The following is a 13091-nucleotide window of genomic DNA, read 5'->3' as shown; positions in this document are numbered from 1 at the left end:
CATAATAGTTCATTAAGGAAATATGTAAATAGTAGGAGTAATTAGGTTAGTGAGATGTTTAAATGATTCGTTATTTATTGGAGCAAATTAAGTTGTGGACAGAGCGTGTCTGTAAGAACAGTTATCAGAGCATGTCAGCCTGAATAGCCAGATAATTTGACCGAATTTGGTATGCAATCTAATTTGAGTACGGCCACATCAATAGTCATCTCCAAATTTGGATGGGCCATCCCCAAAATTTGGCCCATTTCCTGGACACTCGAAGTTTGCCCTCGTCAGAATTGGACCAAAATGGATGTCTAGCCTAATTCGATAATGGCCATTTCAATGGTGCCCTCCAAACTTATGTGGGCCCACCCCGAAATTCGGTCTCTATAGGGAGCTCCAAAATTTGACTTCATCTGAGTTTGACCGAAATGGATGTCTAACCTAATATAAGTGTGACCACCTCAGTGGCGACTTGCAAATTCGGGACAAAATTTTGGTGGGCCAGCCCCAAATTTTGTCCTTTTACTCCAGAAATTTGACTTTTTCCAAAGTTGACCAGTAGAAATGCACGTGGAACTCGTAACAGAACAGTGTATGGAACACGCAATGCTTTCACATTTTGGCAAGTAAGCAGATTTAAGTGTGCCCCTGTAATTTTTCAATATATTCAGGGTGCCTATCAAAATATCCTTTTAGATTCTTTAACTTTCCATGTTTCTCTCTGACTACTGCAGCAAAACTTTCCTTAGCACTTCAAAAGGTCACAAATGTGATGGGTCTATAAGATGATAATACACATCATCCATTCATACAAAGAAAAACAGTTCACTGAAACTGAAATGACACAATAGAAAATATTTGTTTCTGTTTCATAAAGCCAATTTTTTCTTTAAGGATATCTTGCTTCAATCTGCGACTCTTACTTCTCCTGTACGCCTTTAACACGGGTTTCAGTTTCATCCAAACATCTAAAGTTGTGATGTGTGAGCAAACATTTTTTAAACCATGGTAAAAGTAGTAAAAATTTGGAGCAAATTAAGTCAGATATTTTCATGCAGTTCAAATAGCAAGACAGGGCTTAAACTAAAAGAGAAAAAAAAATGTTTCCACAAAGCACGAAATGAATAGACAGCTCTACTCATCCTTGACATCCTTTGTCACACCGTAATTCCTTTCCGGCATCGCATAATGAATATTGTGAGGGTACAATTTATACAAGTTACATCATTGTTCATGGGGAAAAATTATTCTGGTATACATTTAGGTTTACATGCTTGACTAGAGAGTTACTGAATATTGTCATGAAACATTGGTGAACTCTCCTACACATTCTGCAAGTAGAGATTCATTTCTCGTTTATGCACATGCAAAGGAAAGGATATTTCTTTTTTAGTCACTGATTTTCCCTCCCTTGTGGCGTGATGTGCACCTGTAAGATACAGTTTGTGCCACACTGCTACAAAACAAACGAAAATGACTGGGGCTGTGCAGCAGCTGTTCTTGTTTAACCATAGAGCAACTAACCTGTGTTTGTTTTGGCTTTTTCATGGCCTGTGAGATCAATGCGGCCAGACACAAATCTTTCCTGAACTCTTTTCATGCCAGGAGATATAATGTGCACAAATTCCGCACATTACAGGCTCCAGCTTTCTTACAGAAAATACTGGTGCACACAGATATGTTTGCTTAAGCAAAGAAACAACCAGTGCAGGACAAACGAGCATATTCATGCTCCTTTCGTTGGCAGTAAGAAAAGGCTTACTTGTATATGATGTTATTTATTTATTTATTACTACCTCAAAGGCCCCATTGAAGGGGTATTACATGAGGGAGTGGGTAACGGCATAATATTGCTTCAATCGATGACTTCAATAGTGATGGATCCGTATGAAGCACGACGTGGCCGGGTAAGTCATTCCAGTCTTTTGCGGTGCGTACAAAAAATGAGGACAGATGAGCAGATGTGCGGGCAGGCGGAGGATAGGTGGTCTTTTCATGGTTCGTGCGGCTTGAGGTGCGGTAGGCTGGGATGATAACAAACTCGTGCGGAACATGATAATAGAACTTGTGATACAGACATAACCTTGCAATACGACGTCGGCTAGTTAAACTTGAGAGATGAGCATTGCGTTTTAGTTTTGGTGACACTTTCGTGATAAGAATAAGCAGAGAAGATGAACCTAGAGGCGCGGTTTTGAATTGCTTCTAGCGTATTAGAAAGGTTACTTTGATTAGGGTCCCAGATAGCGCATGCGTACTCAAGTTTAGGCCATACAAATGTTAGATAAGCTAGTGATTTCAACAATGGTGGTGCTAGACGTAACGTTTTCCGAAAATACCCGAGGACACGATCAGCTTCCTTTGAAATTTGTGTGACATGGTATGACCACCTAAGATCATGCGTTAAATGTAGACCTAAGTATTTTTAAGTTGTTACAGCGGTGATTTCTGAGTTAGCAATAAAGTACTTTGAAGATGGGTCAGAGTGATGCCTGTGGAAGGAAAGGAGAGGTTTTTTTCACGTTAAACGACATTAGCCATTTATCACACCAAGATAATATGCAATCTATGTCAGATTGAAGGAGCTGGTGGTCATTGTTAGTGAGTATAGGACGGTAAACAACGCAATCAGCAAACAAGCGTATGTTAGAGCGTATGTCAGTTGGCAGATCGTTTATATAAATGAGAAAAAGAAGGGGCCCGAAGACTGTGCCTTGGGGTACCCCAGAAATAACAGAAGAGCGGGAGGATGAACATTTATTAGCAAAAACAAACTGTTCCCGGTTGGTTAGAAAGTTACGAATCCAGGCAAGAACAAGGGAATTGAGATTAAGATGTGAGTTTAAAAAAAAAGCCGCTTGTGTGGCACTTTGTCAAAGGCTTTTTCGAAGTCTAAAAAGACGGTGTCCACTGTAATGTTGAGATCAAGTTTAGCGCTTATGTCATTATTAAATAGAGCTAATTGTGTATCACAAGAAAGGATCTTTATGAATCCGTGCTGGTTTGCGTGAAAGAAATTAAGAGAAACTAGAAATTTCATGATGTGAGGGAAGATTACGTGTTCCATTAGCTTTGATGGAACGCTAGTAATGGATATCGGACGGTAATTGTGACGAGAAGATGAAGGCCCTTTTTTGGTACTGGGATGACTTTACCCACTTTCCAGTCGTGCGGTGCAATGCCTGATGAAAGAGATTGCTGAAAGATATGAGAGAGCAGTTCAGTGGTGACATGTTTTGTGTTTTTTTGTGCCTTAACATTAATGTCATCAATACCTGCTGATGAGGTTAGTTTCAAAGAGTCAATTATTTTTTGACAATACCATGGGGTTCGAATGATATATCGGGCATAACAGGGAAACCAAAGGACGGAAAATCAGGTAGATCACCGTCTGGTTCACGAGTAAATACAGAACTAAAGGTTTGGTTGAGCACTTCGGCAACATCCTGTTCGGCAACTGCAGTGTTATCATCGTCGCGAAGTGTTGTGTTGCTAGGGTTAGGATTGATTAGGAGTGAGCTTGTCAGCACGGGCGTGATGACATCGCCTCACCGTACGCCATTGTTGTTTGCGCAGCTACTAGTCCTGGCCTACTGTTCCTGCGGAGCAGACAACCGGACTACCAGAGACGGACCTGTGCTCGGTGCTTACCTGCTGGACGATGTGGCTGGACCGTGGCGGTACCACCCTGATGCCTTGGCTCCGACGCTTGGTTTATCCGCCCACCGGTTTCTTCCTCAGCGATGCCCGGTTCCCTCTGTTGCAGCATCACCCTGCCTACCGCGCACCCTCAGATCATGGCCATGCACTTCCGGTTTATCGTCTCTACGTCACCAGCCATACGTAAATCACCGCGACATTGTCACGGCCTTCAGTGGGCTTGGCGGCACGGGCACGATGACATCGCCTCACCATATGCCGTTGTTGTATGCGCAGCTACTAGTCCTGGCCTACTGTTCCTGCGGAGCAGACAACCAAACTACCGGAGACGGACCTGTGCTCGGTGCTTACCTGCTGGACGATGTGGCTGGACCGTGGCGATACCACCCTGATGCCTTGGCTCCGACGCTTGGTTTATCCGCCCACCGGTTTCTTCCTCAGCGATGCCCGGCTCCCTCTGTTGCAGCATCACCCTGCCTACCGTTGTTGTTTGCGCAGGTAACCAACTGTTGTTCTTTATTAACTAAGCGCACGCGCTACCGCGGTCTTTTTGTGCTGCCAAGCCCACATGCAGCTTTTGTCATTCTTTGCGACTGTGGACATGTAATACAGGCGCTTCTGCAACTGTCCGGGGATGTCGAGCAAAACCCTGGTCCCATTACTCGTGCCGCTGCTGGCGATGAGCTATCTGCTTTGTTAGAAGCTCTGGACGAACTAAAGAATGGACAGGCAACGTTATTAGGTGGAGTTAGAAATATCCGGGAAGCGCAGACTGAAAACGATAAAATGCTGCAAGATATCAAAGAAAGAATACCATTGAAGAAGAGTGCCAATCACTAACGACAATCAAGGCAGATATAAAAAGTGTTCAGACGCTCGCAGAGGCAAACGCTTGTCAGATTGAACATTTAACTGCTCGAGCAGACGATGCCGAAGATAGGGCGCGGCGAAACAATCTGGTGTTTTACGGGGTGGACGATGAGTGCGACAAAAGTTGGGCGAGCTCGGAGGAAAAGGTGATCGCCTTTTCCAAGGAACACTTGAAATTATGCATTGAAGCGAGGGACATAGAGCGTGCCCATAGGCTTGGGTCCTTTTCTCATAACAAAACAAGACCAATTCTAGTGAAGTTTGCCCATTTTAAGGACAAAGAAAAACTGCTGACCACTAGCAGGGCAAACAAGCATTCTAAAATTAGTGTTGCCCAAGACTTTCCTCCAGCCACTCGTTTAGCCCGGGAAGCCCTAATTGAATTTCAAAAGAAACAAAGCTCGCAGCACTCTTCGCCACAACAGACTAGAAGCAGGAAAGTACACATACGTTTATGATCCGGTCAGCAAACAGGTTGTTCTTCGTGCAACATAGCAATTGGCACGTGCCAACCAGGACTGTACAAAGAAATCCCTCTCTTTCCTTTCCACTAATATTAAGAGCGTGCTACCCAAACGCGACATCCTTGGTAACCTTATCGATTCTTCAGATTGTAATGTCATCGCATTAACCGAGACATGGCTGAATTCATCTATAGATAATTCAGAGATTTTTCCTTCCCACCCAGACTTCCAAGTTTTTCGTGCTGACCGCAACAACAGACGCTGCGGTGGTGTTCTCATCGCTACTCATCCTGATTTGAATTGCCACAAAGTATCCATTCCTACTTCTTTAGAAATCGTGTTCGTATGCTGTCGAACTGCACACCCCCATATCATCCTAGGCACATGCTATCGCCCGCCTGATTCCGACAGCTCATTCGTGCCCCAGTTCCATGACGCACTTAACTCTTTAAGATCTCCGTATCCACATGCCCCTATTGTTATGTTCGGCGATTTTAACTTTCCTGATATTACTTGGTCTGACCTTGCCCTCTCCCTCTCGAAAAATTATTATGAAAGCAATTTTATTAACACATGCCTAACATTTTCACTATCCCAGATGGTTGAATCAGCAACTAGGCATACCCATCATTCAGCTAACATCCTGGATCTTGTGCTTACAACCCACCCCGATAGAATTCCTTCACTGCTCTACCTAGATGAAATTAGTGATCATAAAGTAATCCATGGCACATTCTTTACCAGACTGAACCGCGCAGCCAAAAGCAACACAAAACTGACTTTGTATGAAAAGGGTAATTATCGAGATTTCAACGAAGAACTTACCAGGTTTTGGGAATTCCTATCTGTTGATTTCTGGATGCGATCTGTCGAGCAAAACTGGTTAATGTTCAAGTCTAAAATGCAGGAACTAATCATTACCTATATTCCAACCATAAGCATTAGCGAGTGTAGTTCCTCCCGTTTGTTTAATCCTGCACTAAAGCGTCTTAAAAACAAGAAGAATCGCCAATTCCGTACAGCCAAATTTACCAAGTGCCCAGAGGCGTGGCAGAAATACCGCACCACGTCCAAATTATATAATGCAGAAATTACTAAATCTAAACGTTCCTTTTATGAAACCACCCTGCCTAACTTACTTCGAACTAACCCAAAACAATTTTGGAAAGCAATTAATCCCAAAGATAAAGACAAATCAGTTTCATTAATGGATCAAGCAGGACAGCCTGTCCCCAGTGACGAGGTAGCGGAAATACTCAATCTAACCTTTTCTTCTATTTTTACAAGAGAACCAGATGATAACCTCCCGTATGTTTCCTCGTATAACCATCCCATCATGCCAGATATCACATTTTCACCCCAAGGAATCTTGAAACGAATCGAAACTTTAAAATTGACTTCATCAACTGCCGTCGACGGCATCAATGCCAAAGTCCTCAAAAGCACCAAGGAAATCACCAGTGTTGTTTTGTCCCACATTTTTCAGCAGTCACTGTCATCCAGCATCGTCCCTCATGATTAGAAGGTGGGTAAGATTGTTCCAGTTCCAAAGGCAGGGTTCTACTAACTACTGGCCTATATCTCTAACCAGCGTCTGTTCCAAAATTATGGAGCACATTATTTACTCGCAAATCACAAATTTTCTTACATCTGTTAAGTTCTTTCACCCTAACCAGCGCGGATTTCAAAAAGGACTTTCATGTGACACTCAACTTGCCTTATTCCTTCACGACATAAGTACTAATGTAGACCTTAACATACCTGTTGACGCTCTCTTCACCGACTTCGAGAAGGCTTTCAACAAAGTCTCTCACAAACGCCTACTACTAAAGCTTTCACAACTAAATCTTGACCCACTCGTCTTCAACTGGATACAGGCTTTCCTCACTAATCGTCAGCAGTTTGTTGAAGCCAACAACAAATCTTCACTCTGACGTACTCTCTAGTGTGCCGCAAAGTACAGTTCTTGGCCCTCTCCTTTTCTTAATTTACATCAATGACTTGCCTAATAATATCTCATCACCGACTATTGTGTTATTTACCGTTCTATTAATAGTGCAGCAGATAATAATGTTCTTCAATGTGATCTATTAAGGCTGGAAGAGTGGTGTCGTAGATGCCTGATGGTCTTAAACACTAACAAAACTGCGCTTGTTTCCTTTCACAGACGACAAAATTACCCTACCCCAGATTATCTTCTGAACGGTTCTAGTGTTTTACCCCGCAACTGCATTAAGTATCTTGGTGTTGACATCTCGGGTACCCTTAACTGGTCTACCCATATAACGCGGATAATTAACAATGTTAACAAAACTCTCGGCTACCTACGTCGTAATTTACATCTAGCTTCACCAATAGTTAAATTGGTAGCTTATAAAACAGTAATTTGGCCAAAGTTAGAGTACGCATCAGCCATCTGGGACCCCACTCAACTTAACCTAACCCACTGTGTTGAACTTGCGCAAAATCGCGCCTTTAGATTCATCTACTCAAACTACTTATACTCCACCAGTGTTACCTCCCTGAAAAATAATGCATGCCTACCTAACCTCAAGCAACGCCGTATTGTTGCAAGGCTATGCTTGTATCACCACAAAATATATAACTTTACTCACAACTGTCCTATCCAACCTGCATATAGTTCTTCAGCCCGCACAAGCCACCACAAGGCCGTTTACCCCACCTCCTGCTCGCACTGTGACCCATCTTCATTCTTTCATCCAAACAGCGCGTGACTGGAACAGTCTTCCCACCAGTACCATCCTTCTTACAAACCCGGACCATTTCAAGAAAGCCATCGAAACTATGTTCTATTAACACCAGGTTGTTAGCCCACCCCTCATGTAAAGCCCTCAAGGGCCCTTGAGGTATCTATAATAAATAAATAAATAAATGCATTTCCAAAAACTGACGAGGGTTTGTGCGCAACATTCTGGGGAGTGTGGTGTTAAAAAATGTTTGCTTATGCCAACTTTATGCCAACTTTATCAGATTCACGTGCTGTATGCGCACAGTATCATTTTGATTCACAAGAAATATATAGACCCTTTGCACAAGTCAACTTCTCTGCATAGCAAAGGCACTTCACCTTGGCTGCCCTACCGTTTTTGAGGCAGAAAAGGTGCAGCACTGGGGACACATGTGGTCCTAATAAAGCCACTTCCCTCCTTTCACGTTTCATTGCCACAATAGTAGGAAATTGCCAAGCTTCTAGTTTTGCACAAGAAGTGTGAAAGGAAGCCGATTTTCATGTGTATACACAATAGGAGGCTCAGAATAGTAGTATGAAATGGTGCACCCAACTTCTGGGTCATATGCAGCCATGGTGAAAGAGCTTTTGCTCCATCACCAATCAATGGAACTCTGTCCAGTGATTGCGCTGAGTAAAAATTGTTTCTGTAGTGACTTTTGTCTAGCCACATTAGCCACATGCATGAGGAAATAGCCCCGCCGCGGTGGCTCAGTGGTTAGGGCGCTCGGCTACTGATCTGGAGTTCCCGGCTTTGAACCCGACCGTGGCGGCTGCGTTTTTATGGAGGAAAAACGCTAAGGCACCCGTGTGCTATGCGATGTCAGTGCACGTCAAAGATCCCCAGGTGGTCGAAATTATTCCGCACTACGGCACCTCTTTCTTCTTTCACTCCCTCCTTTATCTCTTGCCTTATGGTGCGGTTCAGGTGTCCTAAGATATATGAGGCAGATACTATGCCATTTCCTTTCCAAAAACCAATTATTATTATTATGCCTGAGGAAATTCAATTAAAAATATTCCTGTCACTTGATTCAGACATGCATCTGCACTGAAAACAACTAGTTGCGACAGCCTAGGTGCTTAGATCCAGGCTTGAAAATTTATGTCGACACTCGTTTTTATGAGAAATTGGGCACTCGTGGCAACACCTATATTTTAATGCAAAACATGGCTCATGTGTGCACAGCGTATATGTACAGAATAGTGGCTGTGTAGATTATGTGAAGCATAAGTGCTATATCATTGGATAGCTTCTGTCAAGTGTAACTGCACTGAACTAACTCTAGGTCTTAATTAACATTAATTAGTTATCTGTGATTAAAAATTTAACATTAAGCTACGGCATCAAATCATATATGATTGGATAGCTTATGTCGAATTTAATTGGACATGCCTAATTACAGGTCTTGGTTAACCATTAGTTATTTGTTATTAACAATTGAACTATAGGCTACAGTGTCATATCATGTAACATTGAAAATCTCTCGATAAGTAAAATCCAAAATAAAATGCTGAGTCACGCAAAAACCATGCAAAAGCGCATTTAACTTTGTTATAAAAAGCAACAGAAAGTGAAACAGTAGCACTTAATGGTTACGCATTCTCAGAATGTAAGGAGACTTAAGGGCCCCCAGTAGCTTTTGTTCTTTTTAACTTATAACTCAGTTTGCTGTAGAAATAGTCTCCTTTTTATTAGAATGCAGTAGCCTGTTGATACAAGCTATATTTTCCTCAATGTCCACTTAAGGAATTTTAATGGCACTGTTAGGTTAGATTTGAACATGAAACTTACCTTTATTTGGTGTGTGCTTTGTTTTTGCAGGTAATGGAGTTAGAGCCTGGATGTGGTGTTTTTGTGGCGACATTGTCCATCAAAAACATTGAACTGCTGTCGAAGACTGCGACAGCGACTGCCCGTGGCCTGCTGACAGCTGTCTTTACGAAGCAAGCTCTGCTGACTTGCTCAGTGAAAGGCAATCGTGCCAAAGGGACGCACTGGCCTAATGAGCAATGGCCACCGTTGGTGCCAGCTGCATTCAGAGCCATTTTGTGTGAGTGCCTGCATTTTTGAATCTGTGACTGTTTCGTTTCTGCTGAATTAGCTGCTCTCTTGTTTCTGCCGTAGTCTTGGGTGCCCTTGCTCATTGTTGGAGGTATACTACACAGTTTTTTGTCATTTATTGCTGTTTACTGATGAGACAAATTAACTGATTGCACTGGCTGTATGAGCAAGGTGGATTATGAGTGCTGAGATATATGATATGCTTTAATTGTTGCTGTGATGCATTGTTAATCATTTTGTGACAAACCAGCTGGCTGTTTCCCCAAAGCCTGCCCAGCATACACGCAAATCTGTATTGATTGGCATAGGTTTGCACCATCAATATTTTTACAAATTTCACAGAATTAGCAGGGTGTATAATGCCAAGTCAAAATAATCAATGCATGATCATTTAAGGTAAAATAATGGATTTGAAGGCAATGAAGGCAAGCACAGCTTGGGTAGCAGGAAGTTAGACAGGCAGATGATATTATGAAGTTTGTGGTGATAAGTGGCCTGCATCCAGCACTAGAATGTGTTAATTGGAAACTTGTCATATTAGGAACTTTTCAGAAGTATAATAAGGTTATATTAGGGCTTAAATTTTTAGGAAAGTACTGCGCGATGGTAGTGCACTTTAAAAAATCCACTGCGGTCGAAATTGCATATCAGAGGTGCTGTAGTGAAGGTCTTTGGATTGGTGGTGCAAAATCTCGCAAAGTTGCTTTGGGATGATAAACCTCATGCACACGTGTTACCATACGTTTGAAAACTGAAACTGTGGCTGTCACGTCACTACTTGTGTTGCTCATTGGCACTTCAGGAGAATAAAAGAGCACTTCCATGCAATCATTAAGCAATTTTTTGTTGAGCCCACACATACAGACTTCACTTCCATGGAAGATGTGCATGTTTTTAAATCAAACCACCCTGCCTCTATATCTGATAATATTATTGTGTTCTGTTGCTCTTTGCTCATTTGAAGAAAAATAAGTGCTCACAAACAGAGCGGAAATATACACTAATTTATTTTGCAGCAGTTACTTTCAAAGCGCACGTTCAAGTCATTTAGTTGTACAGAATCAGTTAAATTGATACATGTCTGCATGGAATAATTTGGCTGAAGTAGATATAAAGGAAGATACACTGAAAATGACAAGCACTATAATGTGTCATGTGTTAGTTAACTGTGGTTTTTATCTATCTCAGCCTACACCAAGACTACGGCCGCGAAGAAGGGGTGGGAATTCTCGGAGAAGATAATCTTGCAGTCTTTGGGAACGAAGCTGAGCGAAATGCGCAGTAAAAAGGCAAAGCAGCTATCTGTGCAGGAAACAGCTGCTTGAGCTTTTCACAGCACATTTTGCTCAGATCTTCAGTTGAGCACGACGTGCGCGCCGTCAGGAAGGCGGGGGTGGTTCGACGACTCCGGTATCTGTGCGCGTCGTCAAGATGAGACTGTACGCCTTTTTCTTGAGCATTTATCACGCCCAAAAATAGCTGGGCCCAATCCTGTATTACGTGGTACAACCATACCCTCATAAATTTGCTGAGAAGCATATTTTAAGGCTGACTAACGCGACCAGCAGAAGACGCGTGTGCTGGGTTGTACTCGTTCGTCGAAAAAAAGAATTTGTCGTCCAATTTACCCTCTATATTATATTAAGTGCATAGGCAATTGCTACGCTTATAAGAGCTTCCATAAGCTAGCTTCCGGGATAATCTTTTGTGGCACTACGGAGGGGGGAGTAAGAGCGCTCACCGTTAGTGTTCAGCTGCGTGCAGACGACCCGCCGCTTGATCGATTGATTACTGTCACCATGGTTCCCTGAGGGCAGCATAAACCCTTTTTTAAACTCCAAAAGCCAGCCTTTCGTGCTTAGCGAAAAAGCAGCTTGACACAGCTGCCTTTCATCTTATCGCGACTATCGTGCGTGGCTTACCCTGTATCCACTGTACTGCAGGCCTGGGCGCCTATATAGTCAGTCAATAAAAATGGTACCGTTGCTGATTTGTATTCATATGCATATTGCATCTGCAGGAAAGTCAACACTGGGCAGAAATGGTGCCCAGATATATGTGCAACACAGAAAAGGTCATGGAGATCATATTAGGCACAGCAAATCGGACAGCATCCACATTTAAGCATGTAGGTTTTGGGCCAGATATGCCGTATCTGGGCCAGATCTCGTACTTTAAATCATGAATTGGGCAGATATCTGACCAAACATGCCATATCTGGCACTCCAAATCAGGAATTTGGCAGATATGGCATATGTGACCAGATATGCCATATCTGGTACTTTAAATCAGGAATTGGGCAGATATGTTTTATCTGGCCCAGATGTGTCCAGATATGCCATATCTGCCCAATTCCTGATATGCCAGATCTGTTTTTTTTATATAAGTCCAGATATGGCATTTCCGTTAGGGTGGGTTTCACGGAGAGCTCTGTCCACTAGCGAAATTTCGCCAGTTCATTGAGCAGCTCGCAGGGTGGCCTCACATTAGGAGGTGGAAGGGATGGGTATGGGGAAACTGCAATGGGTTGGTGGCATTCCCACATGCAGTGCATGAGGGTGGCCTTGGCCTCATCACATGTTGAGCAAAGTGGGAGTGTCAATGTAGGGTTGTATCAATGAAGGAGGTAAGGCGAAACGTCGAAATTTGTCTTCAGTTGCCGCCAGACTGCATTTTATTTCAATTTTAATGTATGGTGAGGCAATGGAGAGCTTAAGCAGCGGTTATGGTAAGGAGTAGTTTTTTGGTGGTGTGTGAGGAGAGCCCGAGAAGTTTCCTACGTGGGTTTGGGTGTCCGCTGTTACGAGCTCGGTGGGATAGTTCGCGACACAGCGCATGAACGGGCTCTTTACCGAGGATCGAGGCATGACCACCAACCCAGGTGACGGTTTTCTCTTGTGTAAGCGTGGGTCCTCAATGGAGAAGCTGTTTGAAGGTTGGTGTGGTAATTAATTTCAGATTGTGACGTTGGGCAGCTTAGGAGTCGGTGGAGAATTCATTGATGTCGGAATTTTGTGGAGTGCGTATGAGCACCAAGACGATGGCCGCGCTCTCAACCTCCATAGGGTTTTTGGCGTCAAGGGTGCCTGTGGTGCTGGCGGTCCATCCTCGTAGGCAAAGACAGCGATATAAAAGCATTGTGGGGTGTTTGGTTCACTTTACGAGAGTTTAACGTCCAAAAGCGACCCAGGCTTTCAGGGACGCCGAAGTGAAGACGCTCAAAAATTCAACCACCTGCGATTGTTTAACGCGCACACATCGCACTGCAGATGGGACTCTGGAATTTCGCTTCCCT

The 13091-nt window shown here is 43.2% G+C and overlaps 1 protein-coding gene across 3 annotated transcripts in view; it reads left to right on the top strand.

The window, feature by feature from the left end:
- The window catches only part of LOC144105729 (uncharacterized), a 45890-nt gene that overhangs the window by 4629 nt on the left and 28170 nt on the right, over window positions 1-13091 (top strand). For 2 of the 3 annotated variants that reach the window (XM_077638834.1, XM_077638836.1), the window contains 2 exons: window positions 3565-4146; window positions 9557-9785. In XM_077638834.1, the coding sequence (XP_077494960.1) occupies window positions 3565-4146; window positions 9557-9785 (811 nt within the window). The remainder of the gene's footprint in view (window positions 1-3564; window positions 4147-9556; window positions 9786-13091) is intronic. The other variant, XM_077638835.1, reaches the window with a different exon arrangement.

The sequence above is a fragment of the Amblyomma americanum genome, chromosome 9 (assembly GCF_052857255.1).
Source record: "Amblyomma americanum isolate KBUSLIRL-KWMA chromosome 9, ASM5285725v1, whole genome shotgun sequence".
Classification (NCBI taxonomy): Eukaryota; Metazoa; Arthropoda; class Arachnida; order Ixodida; family Ixodidae; genus Amblyomma; species Amblyomma americanum.
Note: the sequence above shows the minus strand (reverse complement) of the source record. Positions and strands in the feature narration are given on the sequence as shown.